Source organism: Corvus brachyrhynchos, unplaced genomic scaffold (genome assembly GCF_000691975.1).
Source record: "Corvus brachyrhynchos isolate BGI_N302 unplaced genomic scaffold, ASM69197v1 scaffold87, whole genome shotgun sequence".
Classification (NCBI taxonomy): Eukaryota; Metazoa; Chordata; class Aves; order Passeriformes; family Corvidae; genus Corvus; species Corvus brachyrhynchos.
In genome coordinates this window covers 1,617,366-1,643,971 of record NW_008239767.1, presented here as the reverse complement: position 1 = coordinate 1,643,971, position 26,606 = coordinate 1,617,366, and the positions used below count along the sequence as shown (strand labels likewise).

Sequence of the window (26,606 nt, the reverse complement as noted above, 5' to 3'; positions counted from 1 at the left end):
ATTAATTGGTATGTGCTTTTACCAAAAACAAATCAGAATACGGGAGATTTAAAAAAAAAATTACTTGGTAAAGTTTCAATAAATGTCTTGAAAAACATTTCCCTTTTTCATTTTTAGACCAGCTTTAATGAATTTGTGCTTGGAAAATGTAAAACCTGAGGGAGGCTACTTTCCCCAGCCCATTAGTTCTACTTTCCCTTTAATGTTTCAATAACAAATTGCATAGCAGCATTCTTGGTACTGAACACCACGAGCATAGAGATAGAAATAAGATCCCAGATTTCTATTCAGCACTTCCCACAGAGAAATATGTAACATAATCTGCCAGATAAATCACTGAGGATTACATTCACTCAGCACATGCAGATCCACAGAATGACACATCCTAACTACAGTTTGTGCATGTGATACACTGACAGTCCTAGCAAATGCAGTTATTCCGTCCCCAGTTTCCAGATATCCCAGCAGATGAATCTCACTGGATTTGTGGGATCTCTGGAAAACCGAATAGATCCTCAAGCACCATTTTTTTCTCCTAAGGTCCTAAGAGAAGGAATAGAAGGGAAGGGGAACTGGTTGTGTCCTAGTACCCTGGACACAAGAAAGCCCTGCAGCTTCCGAACAGTCATGTTCTAGTTTGCAAATTATAGCGATCAGTTGCCCAAGAGTGCCTTCTTCTAGAAGAAGGAAAAGATAGGAAAAGTATGCCCTCTTTAAAGCTCCTACCAACAAAAATAATTCTTAACATTGAAGAAAAAATGGAAGAAGAAACAAAACAACATCATTTGCTGTGGGTTTCAACAGAACTAAATTTCCAGAGAAGGAAAATGAGAGATGTACTCTATCACAGTGTCTACACTACACTTCCAAAAGTGAACTGAAATTCATTGAGACATTTTTCAATAAAATCAAGACAATTATGAGATAAACAAATGACATGAAAAAACATTATTTCATCAGCTCAACAGCCCAAAGCATGAATGAGATTTCTCAACTACTGGTAAGGAGACAGTCAGCCTTCCCCTCCTTCTGTTAAGATTCTGTTAAGTATAACAAACATTATCACAGTATTGCAATTGTATAGCAAAGAATCCTAGCCTAACACTGGCAACAATCTAGGAAGATCAAAGATAAAATTACTTGGAAAGAAAAAGAAGTCGTTTTTATTATATCACTTGGGAAGGCCATTGGACAAAAATCTTTAACCAAAATTTCTCAAACAATAAAATGAAAAAAACATAGGCACTTCTGTAATAGATGAGCATGCTGATTAACAGCAGGGAGTGGAAAACAAGTCCATCACCTTTCTAGCTTGAGAGAAACAGCTAAACAATTTGAACTGATTCACATTAGCAGAGCACAAATCTTAATCTTCCTGTTACTACTTAACCGAAACAGAGGCTTCTAATCCACTCCTGTCTGCTTTTTCAGCTGATGCAACCGAGGTTTGTGCTTTCTGACCTACAAGTCTGGAATTCATTGACTGCAGATGGCACAGCCAAGGCTGCTGGGCCAGGCTCAGACCTACTGCCAGCTTTGGAAGTGCAGAATGAGTTTCCCCAAACCAAAAGAATCTGTGATAACTAATTTACATGTCAAGAATGACAATGAGGAGATCCTTTAGGGTTCCCAGACTGCAAAGAGCACAAAGATGAAGACACTTTGAGTCTGGTTTCTATCAAGGAGAAGCAAAACACAGGAGGAGACAACACTAACAGGAAACAGTGACAACAACAGAGAGTAGGAAAATTAAGAGAAGTATTAGAAATGTATGACATTTACCTCAAACCAAATGATTAATGCTTCATCAAATAAATTATCAAACCATGCAGTAAAATGTAACATTTTGTAGACAGCTGCCATACTGTTCACTCAGCTCTTTGAAAATTAATACTATGCCTTTGAATATTGATTTCTAATAAGGAGCAAAGCTCCAAAAAATAAACTTAAGTTCATTTTACATGGCCCCTTTAAATCTGTTCTCTCCAAAACGATCAGTCCAACTGTGCTTCTACCTGGCTTCTTCTTTTACCAACTCCTTCGTACTAGCAATATATAGCTGGAAGAAAACCCTAATGAGAGCTCAAAGGAAGGGGAAGCAACACGCATATAATCTGGAGCACAGAGAAAAGCTGGGATGCAAAGGCAGAATGCAAAGAGAATGCAAAGGCAGAAACAGAAGAGGATGCTAACAGTAGCATGGGTGAAGGAAGAGAGGGAAGACAGGCCCTAGTATAGACCCCTGCAGTCCTTGCTTGTCACTGGCTTGCATGTAGAATATTGTACTCTACCCACTAACCATGACCATGCAAGCACACAAACAGCATTTTGCCTATCCAGCTGTCCACTGCACCAGAGCTGTTCATTGGATACAGGAGTATTCTGAGAGTAACAAAAGCTTTTTTGCAGTCAAGGTGTCATTCATTGCTTATCCTTTGTCCACAGATCCAGACACTTATCACAGATTAAGCCTTAGCAAGGCCATGCTTACTTTTCCTCATCTCTTTAATACATTCAGAAATCACACGAAACTTTCAGTTTGGGTGAAGAACACTAGTTTTACTAAAAACAGCTTCAAAATATTTACTGATAGTTCTTTCATGCAATACTTAACATTCTCTTAAATCTGATCACATAAAGGCAACCAAGTGCTCACTGAAGCAGAAGACATGCACCTGTGAGCAGTCTTGAGTGGTATCAGTGAGATGACCCACAGCTGGGAGCACTCCAGCAATCTCAACACACATTTTCAGAACTGCACTCTACATCATTATTTAGAAAATGTTATTGGTGTTTTCTTCTTGGGCAAATCTGCAGTTGCATCTGAATGATGGGGTGGACAGTACACCCTCAGCAGAGGTGCAGATGACGCCAGACTGGGAGGAGCAGCTGATAGGCTGAAGGAGCTGTGCTGCCATTTGGAGAGACCTGGACAGGCTGACAGGGACCTCATGCAGTTCAAAAAAGGGAAGCACCAAGTCCTGCCCTTGGGGAGGAACAACTCCATGTACCTGTGCACACTGTGGGCTGCACAGCTGGAAAGCAGCCTGGCAGGAAAGGGACATCACATTGACCATGAGCCAGAAATGTGCCCCTGCAGCAAAGAAGGCACATGGTGTCCTGGACTGCATTAGGAGGAGTGCTGGCAGCCAGACAAAGGAGGTGATGCTGCCCCTCTGCTCAGCACTGGTGAGGCCACACCTGGAATGCTGGATCTGGTTCTGTGCTCCTCAGTAAGAAAGACATGGACATACTGGAGAGTCCAACAACAGGCCACAGGGATGATTAAGGAACTGGGATGAAGGGACCTCATCTATGTATCTACATACCCAAAGGGAGGGTGCAAACAAGACTGAGCCAGGCTCTTTTCAGTGGTGCCCAGAGGCAGAATTTCTGTTATGCTGATGTTGCATACTGAAATCCACATCAGGACGGATCTTTTCCCCCATTGTATGTATGGCAGGAACAGTTCATAAAGAACTAATGTGACCACAGCAGGGATGCACATATGAAACAACTTGCAGAGAAATGTTAACACTACCATAAAACTTACTGACTCAACATACTAGTATTTAATATTCCAGTATGTATCATTTTACACTATCAATGCCAAAAATAATTCTAAAGTACTAATGTGGGTTTTTCCTGCATAGCACCAAAAACTGTTGTAGTATGAAGACGGTGGTGCAGAGATAAGGAAGAATGAAAACAAGCACAGGAATAATGCAAAGTAACATAGAAAATTTTAAAAATTGCAGTCAAAACCAAAAGGGGTTGCTCCAGGGCTAGGTAGAACATCCTAAGAAGCAATGAAGAGGTGATAGTAAAACAGTTATGGCCTTTATACCCTACACAACATTGTCAGGGTATGGCTGAGATGATCAACATAGAGATTTATAAGCTTCCTGCAAAGTCAAGAACCAAAGACAGATCGCCAATGTGTAGAGTAGCCTATAAAGAGTAGCAGAGAATTCCTCTCCAAAGAACTTGCAATTTAAAGAGCTGAGACTGTGAAAAGAGAAATGAGGTATGACACACAGCAGGGTGCATCTCAATACAGTCTGGGCTGCTTGATATAATTTTTAATAGGAGAGGGTTAAAGCAGACTAAAAGGACTAACATTCTATCAAGTAGTGACTAAGTCTCCAATGCCTTTCAGTAAACTTACTCTTTTAATACAACTGTGCTACAAACCCTCTTCTAATACTTTTGTATCATCATTCTACATACCCTAAAACAGAAAATTGCTGAGAAAACAATAGGTGATAATAATAGTCATGGATTGTGGGGACAATTTATGTTTTGTGCAGATGGGTACTCCCGTTTAACTTAAAAGTATGTAACAACACAGCAATCAACTTCATTAAGAGATAGGCAAAGAAAAAGTATTTCTGGAATTCCACAGCATGGCTTTTTGATATCCTTAAGACAAATTGCTACATACAAACTACAATGAATTGGTTTGGGAAGAAAACTGATTCAGAATTCAAAAGTAAATTTAAAAATAAAACCCATCTGGCTCATTCTTATAACTTTATATACACTGCACTGACTTTATTGCATTCTTTTCCTCCACCTCTTCACATCTCATTTACTTTCTGGCACTGGAATCTCCCCTTAATAGTGACAATTAATAATTTTAATAAACATTTGGTGCAAGAGTATGTTTACTTCTGAGCTCTCCACATACAATCTGCTACACTACTGAAATAAGTAGCATGAATATTAAAAAATACTTCTTTTAACCAAATGCCTCTAGATCTCCCAGTCACTGTGTTCTAGCAATAACTATGAGCAGATTCCTTAAATAGACATTTAAAGTATAATGGCAACTAAACTTAAGGAAAATATTCATGAATCCATTGGACTGGCAACTCGTGATTCCTCAATACTTTGAAATATATTTGCCTACTTGACCACAATTAAATACATCTGTTCAAATAATCCTTCTCTGTGTACAGCCTCAAACATAAAATTTAACAGCAAAGGTTTCAGAAAACAAGAACTTTTGCAGCAGCTTCCAACCTTCACCAGTGTGACCAGTAATTAATAAAACACCATGGACAGATCTATCCTCCCTTCATCCTCTATACTTTTTAATTCCCTGTTTATGGGAGCAAAATTAGGAAGTCTCAGAAAATACAGATGAACAATACTGCACCAAAGAGATCCTTTGCACTAAAGAGATCCTTCTCATCCCAAAAATCTTCATTAACACATTATAAGACACCCGTCAGGTTTGTGTGGCATCACCACATTCATCTGACATTCCATGGAGAGAAGTACTTTTCAGAGTTTTAATTAATTGTTAAACATTACAAATTAGTGTCTTCATAAATTAACTTGCTTCTTCAGTTTTCTATATTCATGTTCAAATTCAGCACTTATTTTAGGCCTTAAATGTTGTAAGTCTATTAATAAATTAAAATTTGAGATTAGTTAGCCCTCCTCTTGCTTTTCAGAAATTATATGCATCTTGTTTATTAATATGTTCAGGTTTTGAAAATTTCATCTGTCCCTCAAATTCCTGGAATAATCAGGCTGTAAGAGTACATCTCCTTTTCACTATAATACTTCGTCATAAAAGAATAAAATCCAAGCTTTTAAGTCTGAGTGTTTTTTGAGGTTCCTCCAAGATAACCTTTAAGGAAAGACTGCAGTCTTCCACAGCCAAAAAGGCAGAGAAAACACCCACATTCCGTAAGATGAAAGTCCCAAAATCTTAGAGGGATCTATCTCTATAAAGGTACCTGAAATACTAAGAGCATCTAGATAGCTTTATTTATCCCCCTTCCTCACAGCCACCACCATTCGCTCTGTTCAGTACCCTTGCTCTTCCAGGTGCTCTGATTCTCTAGAGTCACATCAAAAAGTCAGACAGCAAAGCTGAGTTATAAAACACGAGGATGAACAGTGCCTCAGCTATTCTTTTATTCTTGAAAAACTGATGGGATCCTGGACAATTCTTAAAGGGATCCCATGGACAATCCAGTTATTTGTAAGATTCATACATCTTCTACTAACGCAACTACTGTACTATACTTTCTGTGAAAAACACCAGATAGACAACTTCCCCAGCTATTCTGGAGGATCTAAGGACAGGCCAGCTAATTCACTGCCATACTCACACCCCAACACACACACAAAAACACTGTCTGGAACAATTCTTGGCAGTATTCATCCAGAAGCAAAACACTACGCTGCCAGATACGACCCACATAACTGGTCTCTTCAGAATAATTTTATTGAAGCTAACTATATAGGTTTGGAGAGCTTGAAAAAAGCCAGCAACTGCTCTTAAAAGAAAGGAGAAAAATAGCATCAGGTCACCAATAAAATAAGTAAAACAGACTGGAATTTTATTGCTGAAGACAATAATACTTCATTTTCCCCCACTGAATTGCTCAGTAGCTTCTAACACAATTCAAACAACCATGAGGACAAACAATAGTTAGAGTGTCCCAGCAAAAAACATGCTTTGATCCAAAGAGAAAGATTAAAATAGAAGTGCTGTTCCTTAAAGTTGTAGATGAAGAGGAAGACTGTGAGAATACAAGAACTTGAAGGCAGAACAGACAGAAGAAAAACATGAATTCTGGAAAATGAAAAGTGCAGGAATGTTGACAAAGAACTGTGGATACAATATTGCTGCTAGCAAGAATTTTCTTGTATCCACAAAGAACAGCAAGAAAAAAGAAAAGGCCATGGCAAGAGACATGCCAAGTTCTGGAAAGAAAATACCTGGATTCTGTAAGGTATGGAGAAAGGAACTGAGAAAAGTGCTGGCAATACCACTAGTGGCATACCCCTTGTTTGTTTTTCACTCTGGTTCATACCGGGAATTGTAGCATGAGCAGGACAGCAGTGAGGCTTTGTTTCACTAAAGCTCCCAAAGAAGCAGGAGCTTCAGCATCTGTGCATCCAGCATCTGTTTCATTCCTATATCCTAAATTACTTCCAATTCTGATCCATAAATTCATTAATTTCATCACAGACAGCGGAATTCATTTCACTGAAGATGTTGAACCCACTTAGGCTTTACTGGACTTAGTATCTGAATTACTAACATGGACTATATGGGAAAGCATGAGACAATAGAAGGGAAAGATCTGAGCAAAATAAATAATTAAACAAAAATATTAAGTGGACAAGGATGATCAAGTAGGTGTCTGAAAATGAGAGCTGTGCCATCTCTGGCCCTTCCAAAAAGAAGCATTAGTAGGTGAAGTGATAGATGTGACAACTATTTGAATAACAGATTGTTTACAGAATTTTGTGCCAAGTATCTTGCAAACCTATGCTTTAAAAATTACAGTATGCCTTGTTTATGTTCTTCTTAATATATTTTTTTTGTATTACTTCCCATTTATTCTAAAGCAACAACCAACTCATCTTCTCTTTTCATTCTTTCAGTGTCATATTTTGTCCTATTCTCCCTTCTATCTTTTGTGCTCTCTTCATCCAAACCATCTCAGCAATCCTCATGTCATTTCTTCTACAATCTCCATTTCTTTTCTATCAGTTACACTCTCTCCCTATCTGACCTAGAAGAAGGAATAGTCATTTTCTAGGTATATATTAATTTTCAGCCTGTCAGCCAAGATAATGAGGGTCCCGCAACCTGATCTCATTTTTCTGTCCATTTTTCAGTGTCCTGATAGACATTTTGCAGCCAAATGCAAGTCTTAAAAATATTAAGTTCCTAAAAGCTTGGTAAAAATCAGTCCCTATGAGGTAGATTAGTACTCCTACTAACTTTGTAACCTCATAAAAGACAAGCTGCACTTAGCACTAGCTCTCCCACACCTCTTTCAGCAGCAGCCAGTAAGCACCAACAAATTGTCCCTGTCGCTTTTTATCTAGCCATCCATTTTAGAAAGGAGCTGAGCATCTTAACGTAGGTAAATGGAGGACATAGAATGGTGGAAGGTAGAAACTATGGGACACAAATTCATAGAAAAACAAGCTTAACTCCTCATGCAATTTTTTACTTTTTAAAAGTAATTATTTTTCATTCTTTATCATAATGTTTTCCAAAGTAAAGAAATAAATTCATTTCTGTGCCTTCACAACATTGCATGGGAAGGGAAAAGATGGTAAGTCCAAATCCAAAACCCATGGAACAGATATCTGAGAGTTCTCTGGGGGGTTTTTCAGGCTTCTGTTTCATGGAACACTCCTACTATGCTGTTACGATTTTTAAATCATTAACACAGAGTTAGCACTCAGTAATTTGCCCATAATTTATAAAAATACCATGAAACAATAGTTGTTTTCCATTTAAGTAATAACTCTGTTGCCCTTACAACAATTAATTTGATCTTTTTGATGTCTATCACTCAAACCAATAATTTGGATAAAACTTCTTTTTCCCCAGAAGAGGGACTAAAGCTGCAGTGCTCAGGATAAAGGTAAAACATTACTTCTCTATATCAGCTGAGCAAGATCACGTGATGACTCAAGTCTATACAAATGTGCAGGTTTTATTATTCCTGTTTTCTGGACCAATTGTATGCAACAAAAAGTCTGAAGTTGTATCATATTAACAAAGGTTAATATTCAGCAATCTTTCCTTTAATAGATAGACTTGAGTTTCAGAAACTATGATTCTATTTTCTGGAAAATGCCACTATTATAATCTTCCAGCATGTTCCATATGTCTTCCATATCCAAGCTAAAACTAATAAAAAGGTTAGACTACACTAAAATAAGAACTTCTTCCAGTGCTTAAAAACATTACTAAGGTGAATCATATGCCTTCTAGTGCTACTTGTACTCAACCAAAGTCATTCCACAATTACTCATTTCCATAAAGCTTCATCATCTTTCAGCTACTGAGAGCTACAGCAAGCCAATGACATTTGATGGGTTAGGGCAGGACAAGGAAGCATTAGCATACACAGAAACTTGTCACAAAATATATGCATTTGCCACTGATCTCAATGGAATTCTCTTCAATGACAAACACCAAACCAAGCCTCATCTTTGAGACAGATATTTCTTGACACACAATAGAGCTATATTTAATTGCTGCATTGAACCTTTTAATACGTTAGCCCAAGAATCACTAATTATAGAAATTTTTAAATGTACACAAAAGAAAGTCTACCTACAGACCAAGAAATACATTTCATTTTTAAATAGCCTCTCCTGGTAAGCTGAAAAAATTGTGAAAATAATCTGGGAAAAACAGCATGTTATAAATTTTTTTCATTGATCACTGATCACCATTATGAGTGATGCATGAAAAAATAGCATTACAAGTCATCAGCATGAAAAAAACAGCAATAAGAGTTTGTAAGTATTCCTTATCTATTTGGTGTATACTCCTCAAAGAATTAACTATTTGGCTTCTTCTGTTTAACATGATACACAGGCATTTGCATTTTTCACTTAGATCAGCAGCTTAAAAGATGTTGAACTCTTTACATGCTTATCAACTAAAAGACAGCAGTCATCTTTGTACATGACAAAATAAATAATCAAAGCCTGTAATTCATTCACTGCAGAGCTCTGAATATTGCTGAGTAATAATCTTTGTTCCCTCCTTTCTGCTTATTTCATACTATTTGCATCTCTCAGACAGTCTTTCCTCTAAACAGTTTGAAATGTCATAGTCTTGAACTATGTGTCACATAATATTTTTCTCCCAAATCACTAAGGCAGATGGCAGATGGGATAGAGACAGAAAAGTCATGAAGTTGCTGTAAGAACCATACAAGGCACAAATGAGACCTTCCTGTCTTGAAGCCGTAATTTCCAAATGCAATACCATTGAGTAACACTCATTCCCAGTCTGGAATTAATACTGCATCACTGTAATCACTGAAATGCCTGTAGAGATCTCCTCATTTACATCCTCTAAATATGCAGGAACCAGAGAGAGAAAACGTTAAACACATATCCATGGAAATTACCAAGAAGCTCTGTACATCTCAGAGCATGATGATGAAAGAAGCATAACTATGCTTGTCAACGGAGCAAAACCGTATTTGACCAAAATGTCAATCCATTTCTGGAAAGCAGTAATTAGCAGAGCTGTAGTTCTGTTAAGGATCTCTAAAAACCTTTTTTTGCTAGGGGAAGGGCCAGAGGGAAGACCAATTACCCAGCACTGTAGGTGGCAAACAAAATGAGGTTGTTTACTAGTTTTCTCCATTTTTTCACTCTGAGCAACATCTGGTTACAGAAAAGCACTTGCTGCACACCACCTCTCACAGAAGCTCAGCACCTTACTGCCCTGTAACAAATTCTGTGTTCTCTGATATTCTTTAGAGCTCTGTTTGCAAAAAGCTTTTCAGAAGCAAGTTTATCACAGTTTCTAGATTTCTCAGGTAAAATTTTCTTGAGTGGAATGTTATCATTTTAGAGAAAGACTGTTGCTTAGTCTTTGTTGTCATTTGTTTTCCTCAAAGGGGAATTGGTTAAGCAAAAATTAAACAGCATGCTAAATTCAGAAAATTGGAAAGGGGGACTAAAGCTCTGTATTGCAGTGCCTTGAAGAAAATGAGACAAAAGACCCATAGCTTTAAAAGTTACTGGAAGCCCCAAATAATTAATATATTTACCTTAGGCAACACTGGAAAAATGGAAGATTAATACAAATTTTATAAAAGGCAAGACCATGGCATAAAGAAATTGAATAATCTGACAATTATTTTAAAGGACCTGTAAGGCACTTGAATAATGCAAATCACAATTTCTTCCTTTATGCTTTCACATTTCTAATGATGTTTACTTATAAAAGCATTGAGCCTCTAAATTACATAATTTTAGATTGCTCAGAGTTTCTTATTTATTTAAAGATAGCATTTCTGTGTTACCAAGAAATATTTTATTTCTTTAGAACACAGATGGTGAAAGCTCAAAACTTCATCACATCAGTAATTTCCTTTGTACTTCGCTGAATCATCGGTTGCTCAATCGTGTCGGTTCTGATATAATGGTGATAATTAAATAAATACTAAATTAATGAAGAATACAGGAGAGAGGGGGATTGTGAGTCTTCTACACTCCTTTATTTTGACCTTTTCCCAATACTGGGAAAAAAAAAAAAAAAAGGTATTTTATTCTAGTGTGGACCAGGTCAGAAAATTAACACTGATGACTTGAGCAAAACAAGTTACGATTTTACTAAATATTTGAGAACTACTGAAGTTACAGAGAAAAAAAATATATAGCTAAATTCATCTTTTCTATTAAGCAAATTCCATTGTGTTACTAAGTCATTTCTGAAACAAGAAAGGTTCCATATATTAGCTTTTCAATTATCCCAAGTAATTGCCCTAGAAAATCTCTACATTTTGCAACATTTGTACCTATGAAATCAGATATAACAACCAAGATCTTTCAGGTTTAACTTCAAAATGTATACACCAATCCTGATGATACTTAAATGTCTAGATGATCAAGATGATAATTTAAATCTAACACGTAGATACACAGTAACATATACATTAATTACTTTAAATACATTTTGATTGTCCAGTAGAAAGGACAATTTTTTACTGTGTAGACAGATTACTCTGAAAGATTTATTTTCTTTCACTGGAAAATAAAACTATATTAACACAAACGGCTGACAGTGTGTTAAGATCTAAAAATCACGTTTTCCCCTAGTCAATCCATTATTTAAAACATCATTAAGCTCTTAGCCAAAAAAATGACAGTATCAAGAGGGTTCTCTAATGTCAGCAAAACACCACAGCTGGTAATCAGAAATTAATTGTTTCCATGGGCTTGTAAAAGTGCAACTTTTTTTTGCCATCATATTGCAAATAGTTCAATACTAACACATGAAAAACTAAATCCCACTGCCAAGCTTAGTAACCCAAATTTATTTTTTTCTCCTCAACTACATTTTTCCTGTAAGAAGCACAAAGAAAACACACACCTTCTAAATTTTATTTAGACATCAAAATTTTTAAGAGAAACCTTTTAAACTTTGAAAAAGTTTTAATAAATCAACTTTTGCCTTCAGTACTAAAATAACATACCAGTTTAATGGCAAATGAAAAATAGATGTCACATGCTCTTTAAACTCAAAACTGAGTCCCCTTTTGCAGCAACCATTCAAGCCCTTCTTCCTTAAGAAATCTGTAACCTTCCAAGCACAGCACTACTGAGAATTTCAAAGTCTAGGTAGCGTGTCAGTAAATGCACCGCAAGTGCCAGCTGTGATAATATAGTATAGATTAGTACTTATTGGTAATGTTTGACCACATGCCAAAAGAGTGATTTTACAGTTTTGTCATGTGCAGATCAAGGAACTTATTAAAACTGGCAATATGGGGGTTTTCAGCTGGACAGAGAAACAGAATGCACATTTACAGCACGAGCATTATACAGTAACCAAGCGGTATTAAGTTACCACTTTTTTCTCATCTGGAAAGTTTGATTAGCATTCTCTGTAAACAATTGCATGTCTTAAGCCACAAGACACAAATCAAAGCACAATTACAACTTACAGCACACTTCACTGCTGATCCAAGTAATGTGACTACAGTTTAAACAGAATACTGCTCAGGCAAGTGAATAAATACCTCACACATGAATTGAATGGAAAAAACAAATGAATTGTGTAATCTTAAAATTGTATCATGGCAAGCATTCATTATGCTGGCAGCTTCTTCAGTAGGCTGAATGAACAATTCCCCTCACAACACACTATTTTAAAAAATAGTAAAAATTATTCTTATGTTTAACATAGTTATTTTAGATTGCTTCAGATTAAGACCTTCCAGTACTTTATTAATTTAATTTCTGTTTTTCTTATATGTTATCCTTCATATTCTCTCATCAATGAGATGAAAAATCAGTTTGAACTAATTCCCCCTGAAGACTTTTTATAATTTTATGAATAAAAATCTTTCCTATTTTAAATAAATTGGCAAAATATCTATATCTCACCATCTCACAAGCTATAAGGTTGAATAGCAAAACCATTTGCAGAATAATCACACAAGTAGAAAAGTAGGAGAGGAAGAACAGTGTCAAGATAGTACAGGAAATTTATTTTGTACTAATATTCACAAAAAGCAGAGAATACCCAATTTCCCTGCAGATTTACCACTGCAGTGAGATTCATTACACAGTAAGTAAAATCACACCACTTCCAGAATGATACAGATGTGTAGTTCCTAGTCAAGTCATGGGCAGAAGAATAGGACATGAATCAAGCATATGACAACATTCTAGCACTGCCAATGGAATCTCCTGCTTTTTCTCAGATGTCACTGGTCCATCCTGCATTTCCTACCACTAAGGCCCAATTTTTTGCATTCTTCTTGAAGTAATGGCGACACATGCCATAGCTCAAAGTACTTCCTTTCATTTGGCTCCTCATTTTAACTAGTGGTACTTAAAGTACAAAGGCTAGAAATTATTTTAACACATCTCTGTGTACCAAATGGGTACCTGAAAGAAGAGATCAACAAGAGCAGTAGCAAATGTTGCAACAGTCATTCCTCCTGCTCTTTGTGTCTGGGAGAGACAAAGCCAACCTCTGTAATCAGATACTTCCTTTTTCTTTTTTTTTTCCTTTGTGCCTAGAAGAATCAAGTTGAATAACAGCAAAGCTTTAATCTTTTTCAGCACAGAAAACAGAATATGCTCAGATGCCAGTACTGAACAGGTACAAAGACCTCCAGAGATATTAATGGGCTGATATTAAAGGTAAATTAGATGAGCATCTTCCAAGAGATGAAGCTACATGGTGTCACAGCATCACTAATCACTTGCTGTATCCAGCATACAAACACCCAAAATCTAAATGTAATTTAGCCGGAAGAAAAATTTCAAGCAGAACAGACTAAAAGTTAGGATCTGTCCCTTGAAATTTTGTCATGTGTTATATGAAAAAGAATACTCTGTACAACAGGCAGCTTCTCGGTTCTGTAGGGTTAGTTCCATATAACAACTGAAAGGAAATCACAAATAAAGGGGAAAAATTGCTAAAGTACACTGCTGAAATGTAGTATCATAGAAAAATATAATTAATTTTTTTTTGGTTTATAATTTCCTTTTACATTAAAGTCCTCAGGAACTTTGAAATATACAAAGTTTAGGATTCTCAAAAATGCTCATCAAATGAAAATTTCTGCAGTAGCAGCTTTACATCTCAAAAGCATATTTTGCAAACAAAAAAGCTTGGAAAACAAAATTAGTCTAATTTGTTTCTGGAGAGAAAGAGAAATGCAGACCTGTTTTTTCCATGTTAAACCACTATATAATCATGCAATAATTCAATACATGCATCTCATTCTACGACATTTTTTGTGACATTACAAAACAGCAATTTTTTGGTTTTCTATATCCACATGCAAAAGTAGTATGTCCACCAAGCCCAGGCAAATTCTGTCCTATTCTATCACACTATTCAGTAAAATATTATAAATTCCAGGACAGTGCAAATTACATACATAGAACAAGTAAGCAAACTGCAAGGGTTTCAGATTAGTTCAACCTCCTTATGATAAAAATAGTAGCAGAGGACTCATTAACATATACTCAGAATTTCAAACATTTCAATATGGTAAAGGTCTTAATGCGTCTCAGAGCTGTCAAAAATTGTGTAACAAGAAGTTATAATATGTATAACAAGAAAATAACTGTTTCTATCTTAATGAGTCAATAAGGTAAACAGATATTCAGGATTTTACGCACTAAAGCAGCCCACCAGATTGCAGGGAGCAGTCAAACAGACTAAAAGAATTTCAAGAGGCTTGGGGGACTTTAGGAGTAGTCCATATTAGCTTGACAGAAGAAGCAATTATAGAATAGACTGAGTCTATTTAGAAGAAAACCATTGCTTGTGCAGAATACTGTTGTGTTGCACACAGAAATTAAAGCAATCCATAAGTACAGACTCTTGAACACAAAACGAAGATGGGAGGGATGGGAAATGGTATCCTGTTCCACATTAGTAGTATCAGAGAAGGTAGCAGCATAATGAAAACTAAGTCTAATACCAGGTATAGCTCTAAGCTCTTTGGAAAAGGTCTCAGTGAGTATGTATATCTTAAAGAAAAACAAAGCCTTACTATAAAAAAAATTCCAACAATATTTATGACAATTTGGAAATCTCTGCAGTCTATTCTTTTATTACAAGCATTTCAGACTGCCATCACTGTGAATAGAAAAATACTTACAAGAAGCTAAATATAATGCATTGTGCTATTAATAAATGCATATTGTTAGACAATAATTCAGTAAAAAGCACATTAAATCTTGGCATGACAAATTTCAACATTATCTTTAGAAGTACAAAATTATTGTAGAAATACTTAAAACTACATTCTCATGGGGTAAAGGTTAATAAAGCACAAATAATAAGAATCTGCAGCATATGAAGAATAAAAAAAGTTTAAAAGAGCAGCTGGCTCAACTGAGTGATAGTGGCAGGATAAATAGCTATGGACATTTAAAAAAAGGCAATACTGTAGGGAAGCAATAATTACGTCTATGGAAGAGTGATTCATATATGATTACCATCATGGAACTTCATCCCAACTTCCATTAGAATTCAATCAGCACCACTTGCAAGGAAAAAAATAAATGCACATATTGGAACCATAAAATAGCTTCTAACTATAGACTACGTACCACTGCTCATTTATTTGCCTAAGTGCCTTTAAATCTGAAGGTTGTAATATATAACATGAGCAAAAGGGAAAAGGTCTGATGAAGAATTGATGGACAGTATCATCAGCACTATACTCTATGTTAACAGAAACTAAATGCAAATGCCTTTTCTCTGTCTATGGTTTTCTCTAATCAGATTGTTTCTCAAGTATCCCCTGTCAATACATAGGCAAAAAGACTGAGAACTATTTTTATATTGGGAGGGAGAAAGGAGAAAACAGAACTATATATACACAAACACCTTGCCACTGAGGTACGTCCCTGAAAAAACAAGATACACGGGAACAAAAAACAAGGCTTCCATTCAAAGCTTTCTTAAAACACAGAAGAGGAAAGATATGAATAATTAGCTTCTAAAATGGTTACATATATATTCTCATAACTCTAAAATGTCTGCCTCCAAGTATGGCGCCAGCATTCTGCTTCTGGAAGCCAAGCAACAGTCCACAGCACTCTCTAGCAACCTGAAACTACAAGACCAAAAGACACAAGTTTCTTATGGAAACAGTGACAAAGTTAACTGTCATCATGCAAGCAGTACAATTTTAATCACATTTTATAGGTACAAGATCCATTCAATAAGAAATCCAAAGAGCAACATGTAAAATGGCAAAAGATCAAGAACAGATAGCCAAGAAACATAAATCTGATCCCAGGATACCTGTGATACAATTGTACAGTTCAATGCCTGGTGAGTGTAGTTAATGCATAAAAAACCCACATCAGGCCTGCTGATCTTGATTTTCCTTTTATTCACAGTCCAAGTCGATGAAGTAAACTTAAAGGAATGGAACAAGCTGGTAGACCCATAGGTCTGCTAGGACATGCTGCCTATTAAGTATAGGACATGAAAGATCTACTACTGAAAATTATTCACTGATCATATCTGACAAAAATGCCACTTGTGCATTAAGGATAATGCTCTAGTACATGCTGGAAAAAAGGCTCCCATCAAAGAGCCTCAATGGAAGACAGGCACACAGTTTGCCCCAGTCTGTATTACCCCCTGGTTCCCTCTGTGAAACTCTGCTTTTCTTTTGCTCAGATTTGCTCTTTCCAATGAGCAGCCTATGTGTTTGCAGCCTGACAAGCATTTATGCTGACCTCCATGAGGGCGTCTGCAGAACCCTTCCTGAGAGGAGCAAAGCAACACTGAGTGCCCAGAACTACAAACACCCCTTCACTTGACTGCAGCATAGTGCCCCAAGGAAGCAACTTCAGAATGACTTTTTCTCAGCACTTCTTTGCACTAAGGTAGCAACCATTCACAGACAGTTAAGATGACTAATTAGGTATCATTTTGTGTGGCAAATACTTGCCTTCTAAATAATACAAAAGTATAAGAATGTTATTTGCAAATTTTCACTTTCGAAATTAAAATGGCAGAGTGATACTAATCAGTTCAATATTTAAATAACATTCTTGGCTGAATTCAGGGTGAAAAAGCTACAGTAACTTGCACAATCCCTTAAGAGTACTAAATCCTAAGCTAGATTTCCTACCTCCAGTAACACATGCATATTTTTCAATATAAAACCCACTACAACTTATCCTGAATGTGACCAGTGAAGCACTGGGAAGTGTGCCATTGGCTTTTTAATCAATACCACATCACCCAGCAGTTCTTACACAAGAAAGTCCACACAGCCTAATCTATTCAGAATGTCCAAGCAAATCTGTTAAGTATAGTGAAGAAAATAAAACTTTTATTTGAAAACTTCATTCCGGAAGGGAGAAAAAGTGCTTTTAAACAGTTTTGCGGTGTATAAAGAAACCATTTTTATAGATATTTCATATATAATTCATGTTTCAGTTTTTTGAGCAGCATCCTTCATGGCTGCTTGTTCTTTCAATAGTAGCACAGGTAAACAATCAAGTAGTGGGGAAGTGTTACCTGTCTGGATTAGGAACTGACATCTTTGCTGTGCCTGTGCTAAAAGCAGATGTCTGCATGCACATGCAACAGTCAGCAGAGCATTCAAGGCAGAGGTTTCTCTGTCAGCAGGGTTGTTGAGAAACACATTAATTTCATGCATTCCTGTTTACAGGTGAAGGTATAATGGCAAAAAATCACTCCTGATCCCAGTCCACTCATACATGAAAAAAAAACACAGATGGAGGATGCTGATGTTAGAATAAGCACAGGGAATGCATTCTCTCCCTCACAAAAAAAAAAAAAATATCAACTCTATGGACAGCTAGCTCATCTCTCTTTGAATTATAACTGCTGTACCACTCATATACCAGTCCTAGTGAATAAAACAAGAGTTTTAGTCAGAAATCAGTGAAGATTGTCAAAGTAAACAAGAGACCTAGCAAATTTCTCACTGACTACAATGACACTGAAAATGTATACACAGACAAGATGCTCAGCAATCTAAGGATGGCCTTTGCTATTACACTTCCTAAGGAAGCAGCAAAGGCAGCACATACTCTTTAAACAAGCTTGTGTCACTCTTCCAACACATAAAAACGAAACTTTTGAAGCTGATTTATACAGCTACATATTGGGAGTTGATGTTGGGTTTACTTTCAACCCTCTAGGGAAAAAGCATGTTTGCTTTTGCTTCGTGTCTCATTCAGAAGCAATACACTGGAGCTCTGTGCATGTACAACTGGTACAATCTACTCAATTTTTCTTGTGAAAGACCTTAGAAAGACTACAGATCAGCATGCATTTTAATGTATAGAAATGTACATAAAACACATACACTCATAGATTCTTTGCTTTTATCCTAGTAAAAATATGTCAGATATGTTTTTTAAACAGGCCAACTACTTAAGTCAGCAGCAGGTGTCATCTCACAGCTACAAAATTAAGAGTTCAATTTGTCTCACCTAACTTTACTCTAGGAAAACTAGGGTTTCCCTAACTTACTTTTAAAAAGACCAAACTTTTAAACCATGGTATTTCCAGAGGCCAATTTATCTCATAAAAAAACACACTGCTGAAGCAATTCTGATGAATGACCCTTAGGAAATATCCTTTCTCTAGAATGAGCTCTCTCTATGAGCTCCTGTAACTAGGTCAAACTTCATTTCTCCTTCTTAGACATCTGAAGATTGACAAAAGAAAAATCCAGCCCCCGTTTGCATGTTGACCCATGTTTCCACAAATTGTACCAAAAAAAGTTTCAATTACTGCTGGGATCCATTTGAAGTCCATGGTAGTCTGCTCCAGGCAGGTGCAACCTCATCTCCACATGCAGATGGCAAATGCTAACGTATTTCAAAACCAAGCATAATCTCAAAATCTTCAAAATGCAAAGAAAATATCAGTAAAATTAGACAACAATTTTTTTTCATGCTCACTATATTTATTCTTTATATTTATATTTCCCTCAAAGCTATATATTCATAAACATGCTCATAGGAGCAATGCAAAGTCAGAACAGATGCTTAACTTGACTACAAGAGGCCTCTGGCGGCAGTTGTGAAGTACAACTTCTCATAGTTCTAGGAAATATGCCTTTTGATGACATAATTTCCTCTATAGAAAAAGCTACAAAAAGCAGACTAAGGAGTTAGATTTGCAGTGAAAATTTTGACATATTATTGCTCATCTCCAAAGCACTAACAATTTCAGCCCATCCCTCTTCATGCCTACACCACAGCTGTCAAATTAAAGTCGAATATCTTTCCAGCTAAGAAAGACTAAAATGACAGCCTTTACTGATCACAAAGGACAACACTTCTAGCAGTAAAACTGAGGGATGTGTTTTTACAGCAAAACCCAAAGTCCTGGTCTCCAACACCACACAGACTCCCCTCAGCCAAGGACCATGCATCCCAGCACCAGCAGAAGAGCAGTAAGGTTATGATGTATTACATGCACCATCACCTGCATCCAACAGGACAAAGAGACAACGGACACATTTCAAACACACATGTGAGACAAGGAAAAACAAAAAGCTGGCCTGATGTTTATGAGTGCTGACACAAGTAATAGTCTGAGGCAAAGGGCAGCCTCCGAGAGCTGATAACTTGCTTATTGGTTGGACTGGAGTAAAAGCAATTCCATTATCATTTAAGAGCCCACAGAGAGAACATAAGCAGACCAATGACCAGCTGAGGACTTTCTCTGGAATGGCCAACTTACCTACTGCTCTTTTGGACCTTGACACTGGCATCTCAGGAAGGGAATAATAAGTCCCATCACCCAAAGTGATGCTGTAAGCCACTACCAACTGCAACAGTTGCCACAAGCAGTTCCTCTTGAGATAAAGCTACAGCAAGCAGCTAGAAGTGTAGTTTCCATCCTTCTGTTTACATTGGCAATTACCTTAAAAGCTGTACAGGATGCAAATTAAATTTAAAAAGTTTCAGGGTTACATAATGCAACCACCTAATGCACAAATGCAAACCACTAATTATTTTCAGCTGAGCAAAACAGACAAGATCTACAGAAGAAGAGAATTTAACTTTTCTCCCATTAGACCAGCCAGAATACAGCCAAATTAACATAACAGCAATGCTAACTAAAAACATTCATTATTTGGTATTTATTATAATAAATAGCTGAACTGCCTAGCCAACAGGCACTATACTTTTTTTGAAATTACTCTCTTAATAGTAAACTTATTAACAGATTTAAAGCAACAGATCCATCTGTTCCATCTTTTAGAGAGGTGGAGAACCTCTCCTGCAAGGAAACACTAGGAATTGGGATTGTTCAGTCTGGAAAAGAGAAGGATTTAGCATGACCTAATTGCAGCCTTCCTGTACCTGAAAGGAGCCTACAATAAAGATGGAAAGAGACTTTTTACAAGAGCATGTAGTGATTGGACAAGGGGGTATAGTTTCAAACTGAGAGTAGGTTTAGATCAGATATTAGGAAAAAAAAAAATCTTCACTGTAAGGGCAGTGAGGCAGAGAAAAAGTTGCCCAGAGAAGTTGTGGATGCCCCATCTCTGGAAGTGTTCAAGGACAGCTTGGATGGGACTCTGAGCAACCTGATCTAATGGAAGATGTCCTTGTCTACGGCAGGGGAGTTGAAACTACATGATCTTTAAAGTCCTTTAGGACCCAAACCATTCTATGATATTTTTATTTATGCCACAATACTTTAAAAGACATTCAGGACAGAACATGATCTGAAAATCTTCACAGAGTATCCAAATTTAAAGAACATATTTGCAAAATATTGTACAACTAAAGCTCTGCACTTCCTATGCACAGCTACATTTTTTCCTGATGGCATTTCACTGCGGGTCCAACCCAAAAAAATAGACTTAACTGCTCTTTCAAAGACATACTTTGTTTTCAAAGAATGACAGATCAAATCTTCAAAGGAGGGGGGAAAATTAACTAAAAAAAAAAGAATCATTTTGCTTGTTCAGAAGAGATTGTAAAGGATTTATTATGGCCAAAGTTTCATATCGATGACAGTTACTCAACACATTTCATTTTTTACAGCTAGAAAGTACAGCCAAGTCACAAGAAATACACTTCAAACAAAGAATGAAAACACTTCAACCAAGAAGATCAAATTTATGAGGCAACTCATAGCTACACATATAAGTACACAATTTGTAACACATCCACAACCAGACAGCAGAACACTGCCAACAGCAGATGCGCAACATGGCTCTTTCCTCCCATAATCTATTCCATCCCATCCCACTGGCAGTCCCTCCGATAAATAAAACTGAGGAGAAATACAAGCTTTGCCACAGCGTAGCAGATCAATGGTGCATCTTTCCCTTTATCATACTTAATGTGTTTATATGTTACCTGACCAGAAGCAAGGCCCTTATTGAGCAAACACTGAATGACAAAACCCTTGTCTACACAACTAAGATATTCCAAGTATATAGAGAGTCAGGTATGCGCCTGTTCTGCCCTATTTAAACATCTGTGCCATCTGAGTTAGCTGTAGATATACACCATATTGCTCTAAACTAGAAACTGCAAGCAGAGGAAGTATTGGATGGAATCACATAGCTTTTTGCAAGCCCGTGGCTGTTCTCATCCCTTTGGTTAACTCAGTGCACTACAGTTACCAGGCCTGAGCTAAGAAAGCTGCAGACATCTTCCAGTCTTCTGAGCGATTTGTTCAGCAACATGAGTGAGTGTACCTAGCTTGAATTAGGACCCAAGGAGTTGTTAGCCATGGTCCTGCAGGACTGTAGATTTGCCAGCTTAAGGAAACTCTCAGCTCTAGCAGAAGCAGCAAGTGTTCTGTTAGCAACATCAAAGACTTCCACAAAGAAGAAAAGGACTTTCCAGTACCCATGAATTTCAAACTAGGTAGTCTGAGTAAATGCTGCTTTTTCTACCCAACCCAAAAACTCAATATACCTTAAATCAAAACATTTATTTCTCAAAATACAGATAAACAACACTTAGGCACATTACTGCAGACCTAAAACTAGATGAAGATCTTAACCTAAAACAGAAAGAAAAAAAGATAAAAAGGTCACCGGATCTTTTCAGACCCAAAGACAACAAAGATGAGACGAAAAGTCAGAAATCATGGAAAAGCAATTTTCAGGCAGAAGTCTGATTAAATTGTGTCCTCTGCTTCAAAGTAAAGAACATGTATTCTGACAGTATTTTGAACCCTGAAACAGAATTCCCTTTTAATGCTAAAGCGAATGTTTGGTCCATGCAGGGTGCATGTACTCTGAATTTATGATATGAAACAAAACATACAGAACAATATATACAAAAGAAAGCAAAAAATCTAGGTCTTTAAAAAAACTGGGGTTGTTTTTAAATTAATATGCATCATTTCCTTACCTTACAAACAGTCTCTGTATCCCAAGGTAAGATGGTCCTCAGATCAATAACTTCACAGGACACACCAAGCTTTTCTTGAGCCATTGTTGCCACCTCTTTGATCACATGTACCTGAAAAAGCAATGTATCATCACCAAATCATCTAAATTACACATATAGAATACAATCAGTGATTTAACATATCACCTGCATGTTGAACACAGACCTTTCTATTCAGTAATAACCATTTAGTATTCAGTTCATTCTTCTTATTTACTACCTAATTATTCCTAGTATTTTAACTCCACTCCAAAAACTAAACTCACTGGAGAATCACTGAGAACAAAATTTTCTTTCTAGAGAAGTGACTTTCAGTTAACGGTATCGGTCCTCACTATTTGTAATCAGTTTGAATGTGTTTTACAAGTTTTTTGTTAAGACTGTAACTAAGCTAATACTCAAATACATCACAGTCAAGTACTTTGATGTAGCAGTCCCACACAATTCTGCAAAGAAGCATTACGTACATTCAGAAATACTACACTGCACTGCATCTGATCTTAGCCAAAAAGCCAAGAAACAGTTCTAGTAGTCCCAGTAACTACACTTGCTACAACTTACTGAAAGTGAAACATAACCAAGTGATCATCTCCAAAGCATTATCTTATGAACAGCTAGGAAAGTAAGCATCACATAAAAAGTTACCTGTAAATATCCATTCCTGACCCCCACAATCAAAGCATATAGCAGTAGCACAATATTCTAACCATTTACTGGTCTTCCAATATACAGTTTAACACCAACATTACAAATGTTACATTAGCTGGTAACTACAATTAACATTTTATTAAAACAAAAAAGTATTCCCCTCTAGCAAGTGGCCATCACTGAACTGGAATACAGATTATTCCCTATCCATCAGTTAAGGAATCTATTTAGTAGTGTATGTAACTTCATCACAGTAGACATAAAACAATCCACATCTATTACCATCCTTTCCATAAGGTATATTATGCTAAGAACAGAAAATAAAGCAATACTACATACATTCAAAACTGTATCTTGACATTTGGTTATAAAACACTTCTCAGCAAAATGTATTTCAAGCATTGGCTTCCCTAAAACAAGCATTTGCTAGCAAATGCTCCAACATGGAAAATAACGACTGTTACAACTCAGATTATCCTCCACAAATATCTCAGCAAGAAGCATCTGCTCATGAGATATGAGGGTAAAAAAATTTCTCGATATGATGTTGCCAATAAACTCTGGTGCTCTCTTGATTGTTAGAACATTTCACAATACAGGTTTGGACTGTGGCAGATGACTTCCATCAAGCAACTTCTAGGCATAGGTAAGGGTTGAAGCCAAGGACCATCCCAAATAATCAGCTTGGATGAGGTCATCTTCATCTTGAAGGCAACAGAATTTAGTAATATGGACATGGTCAGGCAGCGTCACTTGCCTGAAGGTTAGAGGGCATTAATAAATCCTAGACAGCCATAAATTCTATACTGAAATAAGACGATTAAGGATTTAAACACAAACTACATCATACCTATATGAACAGCTAAATGCAAAAGGACTATTTTACAAGTGATATCAATAGAAGTATTGCAATAACAGAAAGAAAACACAGCTTCCAGTGTTTTTGTTTAAACTTCTAATACATCTGTGGCTGTAATAAGAATGTTTGAGAATTTTCAACATGGCACATAGAATGGATGTTTTTGCTGTTTCTCTGTATAAATGAAAACATTTACCTAGCTCACAGGGGATATGGATTAGTTAATGACAATAAACAGATTAGTTAATGACAATAAAAGACTGAGCACAACTGGAGAGGAGCTAAAAGCCTTTGCTGCCCTTCATGAGCACCACCCAGGACAATTAGCATCAGGGAACCCCACCAGAGCAGCAGCTGCCAAGCAACTACCTCATGTCCAAAACCATACGACAAGTTACCAGTGAGTCTGTGCAAGCCCTCTGCCTATTGACAGTAAATTCTGGATTGGTAGCACAATTAGCACTCAAACTCCAAGTCTATGTACTTCACCTGAATACACCCTCAGCACAAACTCACTGAACCTATTTGATCTGCAGAACCCTGTCACCTCCAGTGACAATCCAACACACTGGATTTACTGCATATCTGTGAAACATCTGTCCCCATGCTGTATGGCACAGCCACACCCATGGTTTGGTCAGATCCTAAATCTGGATTAGGTCTGCACATCTGTCCTATTTTTAGTCACACCAAAAGAAAAGTCTGTCTTAAATTTTTCCAAGCACCAGAACACATCATTTTTTTGAAGCATGTCACTCCAAGTCCTCTCTGCACTACTGCCTACTGAGTAAATTCAGGATATTATATCATAGACAGCTTCTAAGCCATTATTTTTCAAGTCAAATTACTTTATCAACATCTGCTGGAGAAAAACATGTACAAGTAAAGATATTTAAGAAGTCCATCATTAAACACCAGGGCAAAGTATCAGAAACTACTAGGAATAACTACAGATATGAAGGAGATCAAGTAGTCTGAAAACAAGGAAACTACCACAGACAAGCACAGAAGATTAGAAATTTCAAACGAAACAAAACAAGCAAACCCAACAACAATAACGACAAAAAGGCACAAACCCAGAGATCAGTTCAATACTCTTTGTCATGAAAGTTGTAACACTCTCTCCTCTAAAAGCTTCTCAGATTCAACTAGCCCAAGGAAATAGTAACTTCTGACAAGTCCAAACTAGACTCAAATCTCTCTTCTATAATTCTGGACAATGAAGATGTATTTTCTTAACAACTTTTTCAATATTTGCAGATCTTAATTTGGCAGTGGGGGGAAAGTTGCCAATTATGTTCTTTAACAGCTTAGAATGTAACTGTTAGAACAAACCTGTATCAATCCCTACTTGTATTAAATGTTCAGTGGATTTTTAACTTTCTGTACAAAGGGAACCCCAGATTACACTTCCTTAAATCATGCAGTGAAGATGTATACTTTTCTTTCAGTACACTATTTTGAACTTTTCTTTCCCACTGCCTTCCTCAGAGTTAAATCTCACTGTCCCATTCTTAAACCTATCATTTCCATAACCATAGAAAAATCATTAACCTGCTGCACAGGTACCTCTTCTACATTTCCAGAGTCATCTTCAATCAAAAATGAGTAAAAACTTCCACAATAAAAAGCAGGTTTCACAGAAATATAAACACTGGCAAACATTCATTCAAGCATATAGTGATGGAAGACACATTTTAATGCCTGCACTTGAGCTTGAATGCTAGGCTTTGATGGGTGAGAAATAGCTTGTTAAGAGAGTTACTGACCTGAGTGCCCCAAGCAACCATTGTCACATCACTGCCTGTCTGCAGCACCTCGGCTTGAGACAGTGGAATGTTGTAGGGCTCTACAGGAACTTGTTCCACTGAATAAAGAGAAAACAGGCGAAAATAAGCATTAGATTCCTTTATTAGTCAGTATTATCCTATAAAAACATACATTAAAATATTTCTTTAATGTTAAAGCCATCTAAAATAACAGACCAAAATTACACTGAGTATGTTACTGGTGCCCAGCGACAGGATGACCATAAACTAAAACACAAGAAGCTTCACCTCAATATAAGGAAGAACTTCCTTACGTTGAGGGTGGCAGGCCACTGGAACAGCCTGCCCAGCGAGGTTGTAGGATCTCCCTCTCGAGAGAAATTCAAAACCCACCTGGACACATTCCTGCATAACCTGCTCTAGGTGACCCTGCCTTGGCAGGGGAGTGGGACTGGATGATCTCCAGAGGTTTCTTCCAACCCTAACAACTGTGTGACCCTATTAGCATTAGGCCAAAATAACTGAGCATTATCATTCATTTCAAATGTTTAGCTGCAATTCAAATTATTTTTAACTACACTGTTTAAAATACGTTCAGTGTAGATTTTAATTTATGTTATATGCAACACAACAAGAGGATGCATATATGCACATGCAAAAGATAGTAATAAGTTCCAGTGTACATCAAGACAAAATATCAGCATCAGATTTGGAGATGGACACTGCTACACAGTTGATAAAAAAATCTCAAGTAACCACTAATTGATTAGAATTTTTGATTATTCTAGTAATCATCAGAGGAGTCTTGAAATTATACTTTAGTATTCAGACAAGAAGGAACAGCTGTGCCAGCATCCTCCTGACGTTCCAAGTGTGATGCTCTACAGTTTTATGTTTAAATTGAGGTT

At 36.8% G+C, this 26,606-nt stretch overlaps 1 protein-coding gene across 2 annotated transcripts in view; it reads right to left on the bottom strand.

Annotated features, from left to right (window-relative positions):
* Positions 1 to 26,606, bottom strand: part of BCKDHB (branched chain keto acid dehydrogenase E1 subunit beta) — a 113,828-nt gene that overhangs the window by 53,581 nt on the left and 33,641 nt on the right. For both annotated transcript variants that reach the window (XM_017742899.1, XM_008640212.2), the window contains exons 6-7: positions 25,699 to 25,796; positions 22,384 to 22,494 (exon numbers count right to left, since the gene is read on the bottom strand). In XM_017742899.1, the coding sequence (XP_017598388.1) occupies positions 22,384 to 22,494; positions 25,699 to 25,796 (209 nt within the window). The remainder of the gene's footprint in view (positions 1 to 22,383; positions 22,495 to 25,698; positions 25,797 to 26,606) is intronic.